The 11,262-nt window shown below is 43.9% G+C and overlaps 1 protein-coding gene across 1 annotated transcript; it reads left to right on the forward strand.

Moving 5' to 3' along the window:
* The first annotated feature begins 6,570 nt into the window (after nt 1-6,570).
* On the forward strand, nt 6,571-8,040 carry LOC131259631 (uncharacterized). Its single transcript, XM_058261170.1, has 3 exons — nt 6,571-7,327; nt 7,390-7,570; nt 7,680-8,040. The coding sequence occupies exons 1-3, from the start codon at nt 6,571-6,573 to the stop codon at nt 8,038-8,040; spliced, it is 1,299 nt and encodes a 432-aa protein (XP_058117153.1).
* Nucleotides 8,041-11,262: the final 3,222 nt, after the last annotated feature.

An 11,262-nucleotide genomic window follows, 5' to 3' on the forward strand; every position in this document is an offset into this window, starting at 1 on the left:
TGTTTATATTTTTTTCAATGACAGATCATTAAGTGACAGCTTATTTTTGAGCAAGAATGCTGTTAGTTTCAAATATTTAACCCTTAAGTGAAAATGAATGAATTTGAAATACTCGTTATTCATAATAGAAAAAAAAGATTTTTGGGTAAAATCCCAGATGAAGCCCCCTCGGCTGAAAACACTGTCGTGGTTACACCATTTGTGAGCGAATGTAAATTAAAGATATGCGCTGGGTGATACGCATGCCGTTGTGTGAACCGTTTGAATTAAAAATGTGTCGTTAAATTAACGATTATGTTTATACTGGACAGGATGTACAACATGAACTACATCATGCATTGCATGATTTTGTTAGAAAGATAACAGCATACAATTAACTTAAATTTTCTTCGGTAAGTAGTTGTAAGTATAGTTTATAGAGGCTTTGGGCCGTGTGGCTTCTTTCGCCTCTTTCGGTTTCTTCGGTAAAATAAACAAACCTCGGTTTGCAAAAAATTTCAACAGACAAATTTTATTAAATAAATAAAAAATTAAAAACAGGAACACAATATGAAAAAAACAGGTATTTAAAGATCACACATACAATAAGAAGGAAATTTTAAGAAAAATGGTCACCGATGTGACATAACTGGCTTATGTTTCGGACTTTTTCAACCAATCCCATAAGCACGATAGGAGTTGCAGTTACAAGGGGATGATTGTTTCTCGCTGCTTCTGCTGGCCTATTTTCAAATGAGTACGTACTTTGACTTTTGAACTCCTTTCACGGCGTTTAGAGGTGGTATGATAAATCGACCTTCCAAATGCCGCGGTTGGTCGTAATCCTTGCCGGTTTAGCACGACAGGCTGTCGCTGGCAACGTAATGGTGGCGATGATCGATGATTGATGAAAGGGCCTTTCTCCTCTGGCAGAAAAGGGAGGAATAGTAAAAATGGTTATTGTAAATTTTGTCCAACCACGACATGATCAGCTGTTTGGTGTATGAATGTTGGTTGTTGCTCCTGATTTTCCTAAATAGGACAAAGTATCAGACGCGCGCATGCCTTCATAACGAAGAATCGGTCAACAATTACGGTAGCCTAAAATTTCACAAGTGAAGACTGCGATGGTGAAACTTTAATGGAGTTGTAGTATGCAAATGTGCACTAGACTGGGCATTCATAAAATAGTAAATTAAAACAACTAGAACTAAAACTTAGTTGTGTTATACGGGATCTGCAAGAAGAAAAACTACTACATTCACGAAAGTTTCTTATATAAACCATTACATCTTCAGTCAAAATTTGGTTTTTGACTGCGTGACATAATTGTACTTCTTGGACCATACTGAAGAAGGCAGGCCATCTGGAAGTGTGAGTTTATGTAATTTACTTTCGGTTCATACGCATTTCGGCAGTTCAGAACTAAAATACTGAAACATTAATTATTAACTATGCACTTATTATGGATTCTCGCACGAATACGAATTCTCGAATAAATTGATTGCCAATGAAATCAAGAAACAAGTATCTCTTTCAATTCAAGTTAAACACGCCATAGACGGGAAATTCCAAACAATAACAGTTCAGTGATATGAGCAAGCTCTTATGCCTTCTGTTTGTCCGAAGTATATTTTTAAATCAATCAAAGTCGTATTTCACTTCCGCTTTCTTAGTAGTTCAAACAAAAATTATGCTGTGTCGTAATTAGTAACTCACGATGGTATTTATTCAAAAGCAATGGCTTTATCTCAGCTTTTACTTTCCCAAGAACCCGTCCGGGGTCGTGTTGCACGTAATACGCGTCTCGTAGGGTAATTAAGAAATTTATTCGATAAATACATCGTGCTATTGCGCCAGATATAAGCTATTTACAGGTTAAGAGGCGTGAATCAATAAATTAGGGATCATGAAACTTTCACACTAGGGTAAGCTTTTAGTTATTAGGATGACTCAATCTATTTATTAGGATTGCTTGCAGTAGATAGCTTTTGCAAGATGGCTTTGAAGTGGTTAATTTTTTTTTGCAAGAATTTTCATAAATTGGAAAGCATTCATCATTCGAGCGTGGACTGTGTTTTACGTAAAACACGTTTATTTACACTAGTCAATTTGTTTTCAGATCGCTTGAGGGGATGCTTTCATGATGTTATTTTTGTACATCGCAAACATGATCCATGTTAGGGTTGCAATAAAACAAAATCACTAACAAATGAACACATTTGCTATGCCTCCACTCTTGCATACTACGAGCAAGTGACATAAGTTCAGCATGCCGTTCGTGTCTTCGTACAATGATATCAAGCAATCAGTTTTCTTTTCCATCGCACTGAAAGGCAAATTGCTCTAATTTTTCTTGATGTAAGTATCACACGAAAAGGGTAAAAAAAGTATAGCAGAACCCGAGGGCAACGATGCACGAAAATTGTCCGAAAAAGCGAAAATTGCAGCGCGCACGTGGTGCATCGCCTGATGGACAATTATGAGGCTAACTTAAGCTCCATTGCACGTTGGCCTACGATGTGACATTGAGCATAGCGTGCTCAGCCAGGACGCACTGGTAGAAGCCGTTAACACTACTGCGGGTGCTTAAGGTTTTGCGCCATTTTGTGCTGGTGTTTTAGGTACGGTTCGGGGATCGTTTGTTCGTTTGCTTCGCGTTTTGCGTGACCGCGGCACTTGCTGCCCTGAATAAGGTTTTACCCACACGAGACGTCCATTTTGCATGACATAAACACGGTCAAAGTAGGAAGAGGGCATACGCTTTACGGCTGGGAGTGAGGGAAGCGCAAAAAAGTGGCAGAGAAAGGATGCGGAGAATGGTAATGGTGTGCCGAGCAGAACATAATGGAAAGCACCCTTGCGCCCAGCAGAAGGTGATTATTATCGAACAAGCGGTATCTATGTCACGATAAACGATCTCCCGCCATCAAATCGCAGCTCGAGTCGAGTCGAGCACCACATTTGCACATGCACCCTAGGGTTTAATATATGCAAGTAATTGAGCCACGAATGAAACGGTTCGATATTAGATAATTTCCTTAATGGAGCGGAAAATTGTCATCGGAATGCGTAAAGGTGGTAGCTGAATTCGTTCGCAAAACCAACCTATTCGACGTTGCGATTAAATAATCAATCAACCAGCAGTGAAGTGTAGCTCGAGAATCAGAGACGCGAATAACATGAACAAAACGTTTTTATGAGTATAGGAATGTACGCCTTGTATTGTTGTACGATGGTAACCATCCGATGGTGATGGAGTCGGTTCTTCGACGGATAGCATTTTAATTAAACTTCAACGTCAATGCTTCTGGAATCGATTTTTTTTATCGCACGTGGAAGATTAGATGCAAATTAAATAAATAAGAGGAGAGAGAACTGTTTAATTACAGTGATTGTTACCAGCTTTCCGCCTAGGTAGAAGAACTGCAGATCATGACGCCATTTGGGGTATAAATCATTATGCATTCTTCAACGGTTTCCGAGTGAAACCGATAAGCCCAGCCTTTTCCGTCGTTTGATTGCAGATCGTCGACTGCAAGTGGAGGCTGCTTGCAATCTTCGGATCCGTTCGGGCTGTCAGAACGTGGGGGAGTCCTTGGTCAAGGCGGAGCTCATCTTCCTTCTCCGTGCGGTCAGTCGTAGGCCAATTTACGAGTCGGGCCCTCGACTGGTCCCGGATGGAAGATCGTCGATTGTGGAGATCACGCTTACCGAGCGATAAATCATAAAACCGGCGTTTGCGGTTGCACTTGCTGCGCAGAGAACGCCTCTCTGTTGGCTTCTTCCCGCTTGGCAAAAGTTATCGGCCCAATCAAGAGGAAGACCCGGCAGACCTTCGTGCGGATGATCGATCATGGCGGCATCGATTATGCTCGAATCGACCGATAATTCAACGAGTAATCGAGACAAGTGAAAAGATTGTAATTATTTGTTTTTAAAAAGATCGTATTGCCCGAATATAGCGTTATTGTAAAATGATATCTCTAAAACTATATTATAAAAAATGTGTATATGTTCTGATTGCTGTTATTTATGATTGGTTTAAAACTAAAACTATATTTCTTTTATAACAGCCCCATCTTCTTCTTCTTCTTCTTGGCGTAACGACCTCTTGGTCATGCCTGCCCGTTAAGGGCTTACGAGACTTGTTTCCCTGTTGTAGTACGTGGATAGTCAGTCCAGTAATCTCGTACCGGGGAGGGTCCGGTCTCGGTAGGGATTCGAACCCACGCCGTCGAGGTGGTGAGCCCCGGCGCTCATGGGCCGATTTTCTAACCAGCGCTACCGCTCGGCTGTCGCGGACCCCCTATTCAGCCCTATCTGAACAAGTTTTAATTTTCGAATTTATTCGTCTTGATACACGGACTCATACATGATTATGTTCAACACATGTACAAAATCGATTTGTCGAAAGTGACTGAATTTCTTTTAAGAGATTTAGTAAAACGCTACCAAAATTAGCAGATAATTGAGCAATTATCAGAAATAAAAAGTATGTTTAAACATAAAATACTTTACCGTTCTCAAAGCTACTTCAAAACTTGCAGTTATATAGCAATTAACGGTTATCTAATTTCAAGACCTAGATAATTTGAGGAACGTATAAAATAGAGTTAATTTTATTCAACACACTTAAACTTTGTGCTAATCAAACAGGTTCAGGGATTTCAAAGGGTGAAATGCTAAACCTGACCAACTCAGCTCAACGAGTTCATGATTCGAGCAAGATAGTTTTAAAACCATCCTCAATTGTTTACGGTGGTCACCTAGTTTCGTAAAATAGTTACATGTAGTTACTTCAGTCTGCGCGTGGGAAACTTCAGCCCTTACGTGGAGCTTTACGATGTCCTTTAATTGCACTTTGCGAACCGTTTATCTCCCGTGCTAGATCTGGCCTACCATAACGAGATCAATTTTGCCCATATCAGCATACCGTCAATCAATTATACATGCACAATTTGCCATACGGCAAAACGGCTATCAGATGAAATCGAGCGGCATGCCGACCTACCTCGCAAAGGTAGGCAGCAAGAGTTTGTCATTCGATTCGCAGCTCCCAACTGCCGGAGGTGGTCCTTGTTCCGGCGCACAAGAAATGGCAATCGGTAGGAAACGAATTTTACGACCGTGGGACGCCTGGGATCGCTAGGAAACGAATCTGCTCCGCCGGCTGAGTGGAGGTGATCGTGAAATCACTCTCGCTTGGCTTTCGACCACGCTCGGGCGGCGATGTCTATAGGAGGGCCAGCCGGCTCGGACAATCGTCGCCCACCCGAAGGTCGGAATCGGCGTGTTCGACCGTCAAAAATCGTGCTCACATATGAATGGCCGGGGAACTACTGCGGCAAATTGGCTCGGCTAATTTGTTCTAAATTGAAAACATATTATGTCATGGCAATAATTGGAGTGCGCTACTACCTCCTTCCCGGAGGCGGGGAACGGGCAAGCCCAGAGGAAGGCCCGACTGGCAGGGAGGATAGTATTGATCTATGATTAATGATCCGAGGGATTTGGCTTCACCATGCGTCACCATCCCTGGTCCTTGGACTTCGCTGAGCGAGTCGAGCGATGAAAATGGTTCTGACACTGACTTTGGCAATGGGCAAGGTTTTTTTTGTTTCTGTGAGAACGCACCACTGGCCCACAAACGGTCGATTATTTGTGTGGTGTAGCATGTAAAGAATTCCAGACCTCAGAACTTGGGCTGAACGCAAACACGTAGACACACTGCTCTGTTGAAGTGGCCGAGGGGCAGACCTTTAAACTTGAACTTCAACAAATTCGAAAGAAAAAAGTGCACCACACCATAAGCCGGATGGGAATGGTTAGCCCGCGGAACAAGTGCCCACTTGTGCGCTAGGACCGCGACTCGCGGATCTGGGGTGAATTTTTGGGGTCAACCTTGGCGGAAACGATCAAGCTGTCGCACGGCAGGCACTGAATGGGGCGTAGCTAATAATCGGACGGCAAGCGGACGACGACGTTGGTCTATACGACTAACGTGTGCAGATCGAAGTGTTAATGGGGATGCATGCTGCGTATGTTCCGGCCGGGGGTCGGGTACGCAGCAGGTCCATTTGACGACACGGGTTTGATTGGCGATTCGAGCCACTCACCGCCTTTGGAGGCGGTTTCACCTTCACCGTGTGCAATGTGCCCACGGAAAGCCTTGGCAGTGACAGAGAGCAGGATTTTTCGGAGTCGCCGGGCTGTGACGTTTCGCTTTGTTTGCGCGCTTCACAAGGACCCGGCTGAGGGAAGTGTTGAGAGAATCCTTTTATGGCCGCGTGCTCGTGATTGCCTCGATTGAAGCGAAAATTGTTTATCAAAGGCTCTTCAAGTACAATACCGATCATTTGGAAGATATAATTTGCCGATTTCATCCTTCAGAAGATCAAGGTTTAACCTAATAATATTTTGGAATGGATTAATAAGACATTCAGATTTGTGTCTAGGAATGCAAGAACAAGTCTTCATTAATTCAACTTTGCAATTTTCAGGCTCTTGCAGATGGGGAAAAGTCCGTGTATTATCGTGTAAATGTATCATAGTAGTCTTTGCAGGTTATTTTCGTCAGTTACATCCGAAATGTCATCGCAGAACCTGATCCGTCCCGGTCTGACGACACCTTTCACCGGACATCTGACACAAATAAAATTGCGATTGCGAAAGAAAGTGCCCAGACTCACCGCAAACGATGTCCGGCGTGAAAGAATTCCCTACTACGAGGCCATCGCCAGCGAGCTGTACGAGGAAGGGTATGTCAACGCGGCCTTCCTGGTGCTACATCTGATCGAGTACGAGGACCAGTACGTCCGACCGACATCAGACCCTTCGGTTGAGGACCGGCGTCTGCGACACTCACGCCCATTGCTGGATTTTTTCCGCGACTCGCTAGCAACGGCCGAAGCGAACAAGCAGCTGGAAAGGTTCGACAGTGAATTGAGTGAGCTGCTGACGATTGCGAGGAAACTGGTACGGGATTCCGAAAAACATTGGTTGGCGCAGCAGTTCTTCCTGATCGCACTGGATCGTTGTATTGATTGCTGCCCGGTGGGGCGTGTTAAGTGGGATGCATTGGTGCGGTACTACTATGCGGGGTTTCTCATCAAACAGCGGAACCATCTGGAGGCGATGAAAATGCTGGAACACGCAACGACGTCTTTGGAAAAGGAGAATATGGAGGAAACGTTGACAACTTTGGATGAGAACGGCGAAAGGTTGATCGTCGCCATCAACACTCTACTGTTTGACGTCAACCGGCAGCTTGCGGAAGACTGCAAAACGGCTTCAGCGTGGATACAGGAACAGTACATCCGTGACGCTCATACGGCAGCATTGAAAAGTAAACCCACGAATTTTACAGCTCGTTGGATAACGTTCACAAATTATCATCTTGCTTTCTAGCTTCAAAACCGTCCATCATGGCGGAAGCGCTTTTTGCCTATGGAAGGTTCCTATTCTCGAAGGGCCAGTACCGGGAAGCGCTGGAAAAGTACAACCAGGCGTTCCAACAGGCTGAACTGGACGGAAAAAAAGAGGAACTCCTTTGCTCCGTAACTCTTGCCCGGGCAGCGACCTACCATCGGTGAGTAGACGCGGTTCCGCTGCATGGAAGCATCATAGATCTAGAGGGCATGAAAATGGCAAACCAATCTCCATCGTTTGCTTTCCCGTGGGGTTCTCTATCTTATCAGGCTTAAGCAACCGATGAAGTGTGAAGCAATGTTTCAGCTCGTCGATCGGCGGACACGAAGCGAGCAGGTGCCGGTTCCGTCGCTATGTCGAGCGAACTACTACTACACGGCGGCCACCCTGGAGCTGGAGGATGACCCAAACGAGCCGGAGCGGATCGAATGGCTAGCGGACCGGTTGCGTCAGGCGGCGAACACTTTTCGGCACTTCGGCCAGGAAGATAAGACCGTCGCGGGCCGCTGCCTCGAGGCGCTGGTGCGCGGGGAGAGGACTTTTGGCGTATACGCGACCGAGCTGCTGCCAGCCGCCGCCAGCACTTCCGACGACGCACTCTTTCGAGTGATCGATTGGGTTGGCTTTTAGGTTGGCTGAACCATTCCAACCGGGACTCGCGGTCGCGGTTTGGGAGTTGTTTTGTCTACGACTTTACGATCGCGACCAGATGTCCATCCAGAGTGGTGGGCAGTAAAGTTCCACTCCGTGCCAATTAATTAATCAAATAAGATCAACACCTGGCACAGCGGGAACCTCGTCGGTGGAACTGTCACTTCAAGTCCTCGAGCCGGCTAGTTCTGTGCGTGTTGGGGAAAACGGTACCGGACCTTACCTTTCGCCCACTCGATTCATCTCTAATGTTTGGAATCTTTTTCTTCACCTTCGTTCCTTGTTTCAGCACCAGCACCTTCTGATACCATCGAAATGCCGCCCAAAGTGGCGGGTCATCGATCCGACGGGGTTCGATCGGGTTCATGCCACCCGCCGTGCGCTTTCCTCTTCCCTTCCCCGGGACAAACCGATGCGAGCGTTTGGGTTTTCCTTCCTAACATCCTTGACGACGTTGGTGGCATTTTCTAAGTTGTCTTTACTGTTCCAATTAGCATCGTGCCGGCTTGGAACGATTCCGCTTTGCTAATTTGTTCTCTGCGGCGTAGGCTGAACGGTGCTGATGAAGATGATGAAGTTTATGATGTTGATCGCGATTTCCTCCCACCTCCCTTCTCCTCGTCACAAGGTAAGTTTGGGATTTGTAATGGCCGGAATGTGATGGCACGGAGCGATGATGAATCAATCCTTCCCCGTCGTTTTGTTTTTAGAACGCGTCCGTCGTTGGATACAGAAGAAGTAATTAGCAGATTTCAATCTAATGCGTTTTGCTGCGAGACCGGGTGTCATATTGATGGGATTTATGTATCCGCCGTAAAAGGTAGGTACTGGTTACATGTTTTGCTAACTATGTGGAATGAGAGAAAATTTTAAGTAACTAACCAAACTAAAGGAAAGCAACGACACACAGTTGAGTGGCTCGAATTTTAATTTAGACACGGTTAAAAATAATCACATGATAATTTCGTCAATGAGTTTTCTCCATTTATCGCAGTCTGATTGTCCCTTCTGTAAAAGCAAATCGTTTATTTAAAGTAAAAAAACAAGCAAAGGGGCTATATTATGTCATCTCACAAACGATCACGCCGTGTGCATTATCGGTCCTATATCGAACGTTCCCGTCTGGAGTGGCAGTGTGGTGAACATTGGTCACCAAACTCGATCACGCCCTGTCCATTCATCGCATTTTCGAGTCGTTGTCATGTTTCGCGTCGCGGACACCACGCTTTAGCGGAGGTTTATTTTTACGGTATTTATATCTGTGTCCCCCGGTGTCCATTACGGGTGAGGGTGCAGTGTGCGCTGTTACGTATTTCCAGCGTCGTGAGCGAACCACGTGGCCAACAACCGTGGTCGCTGCATTTTCAATGCAGTGCGCCAACTGCATTCGCGTTTGCAAGGGCGCTCCGAAGGGCGGCAACGGAGGCCACACTATGCCGTGGCACTTTTCGGTTTCTTTCGCCTCTTCAGCCGCTCCAGTTATGCTGAATCGAATTATTGTTGTGGGGTGCATGGGCCGGGTACGAAAAGAAAGGGAAAACAACTCATAAGCAATGTGCAATAGTGAGCCGCAGCGCAAACATTAAAATCACGACCGTTTATGCGCGCCCTGTAAAGGTGACCGATATTCGGGAACCCTGGGCTGATCCTCTGGGAGGGGCTGAGGTTAACTTCTAGAAAGCCTGTAGCCTCCCAAACGGTAACGAATCCCTGCATGAAACGCTGCTCGTAAGTTTCAGGATTATGTTTCTTTTATTCACCGCGCAACTGGGGGCATTGGCAAAAAAAAAAATTAAAAAAAAGTAGAGTCCCTATTATCCGCGGTAAAGAGTAGCAAAGTAAATGCGAATAGACCAATTAAGAGGATAATGCGCTAAAAGTCCAAAAGATAAACAACACAATATAAATCAACACTTGACTGTTTCATCGAAAATACTAAAGTAAAATTTCCACTTTTGGTCTGCTTAGTGGAGGGTCACCACACAAGAAGTCGTTGCATTCATTATATTATTATATAACGATGAACTTGGTATGGCAATGTAGAGTAGCTGTCTGAGCATGCAATAAAATACATATTTTTGAGTTTGTTTTATGTTTTCGCTGAAAATTATCAACTTCCTATTTTTTGTCGCTATTTTGGGCCACTTGGTTTCAATTTTGGCACATCTGTGTACCAGGTTTTGTCCACATGTGTTGTGTGGTGTTATTAATATGAATGTAATAAATGAATGTTGGTGTGTTCTTTAAATTAACTTAGAAACTGGTATTTACTTTCACCATTGTTAAATAAGAGAGATTAAATGTTTAATCTGCTATTTTAGTATCCAATTTTTTGCACGATGAACGCAGCTGTCAGTGTAAGAATGCATAGAAATTTCGTTTCAGTCCAAACCACATTTCCTTGCACCTATTTTGTTCCACTTTTACATCGAAAGTAAAATAATTTTTCGTGCTCAAAAAATTCAAGTAACGTTGATAATTCATAAAAAACACTCTAAGTTTAATAAAAACATTACTTCCGATTTTTTACGCAGTGTTTGCTTATACTTCAATCACTTCAAATGCTTTTAGTTGAAATCTGCAAATAAATTTTGTTATAAAATACATCTTACTTGCTGGAACCACATAGTACCAGCAACAATTTAAATTTCTGTCAACCGGGATAGGTTTAATGGGTTAATGAGATAAAAGTAGGTAGTCTTTTTGTACCTTGTCCACCCCTATTCTACAAAATGTTATTTTACTGTAAGTAAACGGTACGTCTATAGGTTCTAAGTGATGTGATCAGCATTTTAACTGTTATTATGTTTCTGTTTAGGAAATCATAAAACGTAGTTTTTTTAAATTCATTCATCATCGAGCACATTTAATGGTACAAATCACAGCGTGGTGTTACTAATGTGAACATCAAAATAATTTGTGTAATAACATAATAGTACATTTTCGTTTACTAAAATTCTCAACAATCAGAATAGCCGGAGCGTGGGATCCAGTTCCGATCAAGAGAATGTTCCCTATTCCCGAGTAGATTGTCTGTCCACTTGCAAGGTGACAAAGTAATGTAAACCGTGGTGAAGAATCAGAAAAAACTCTAGTTCAGATTAAGAAGAAGATGAAGATCGGCGACTTGCCCTTAAAGATTTGTTTGTGTGTTTGTTTTCTTTACTGTCGATATCTACCGTTCTTTCGATCTTATCTGCC

The sequence above is a fragment of the Anopheles coustani genome, chromosome 3, assembly GCF_943734705.1.
Source record: "Anopheles coustani chromosome 3, idAnoCousDA_361_x.2, whole genome shotgun sequence".
NCBI lineage: Eukaryota > Metazoa > Arthropoda > Insecta > Diptera > Culicidae > Anopheles > Anopheles coustani.

What these genes read in the sequence shown, in the direction of transcription:
- LOC131259631 (XM_058261170.1), top strand. Translation starts at nt 6,571, where the DNA reads ATGTCATCGCAGAACCTGATCCGTCCCGGTCTGACGACACCTTTCACC. An exon ending in TCATACGGCAGCATTGAAAA is followed by an intron (nt 7,328 to 7,389) that starts GTAAACCCACGA and finishes CTTGCTTTCTAG; the next exon opens with CTTCAAAACCGTCCATCATG. An exon ending in CGGGCAGCGACCTACCATCG is followed by an intron (nt 7,571 to 7,679) that starts GTGAGTAGACGC and finishes CTATCTTATCAG; the next exon opens with GCTTAAGCAACCGATGAAGT.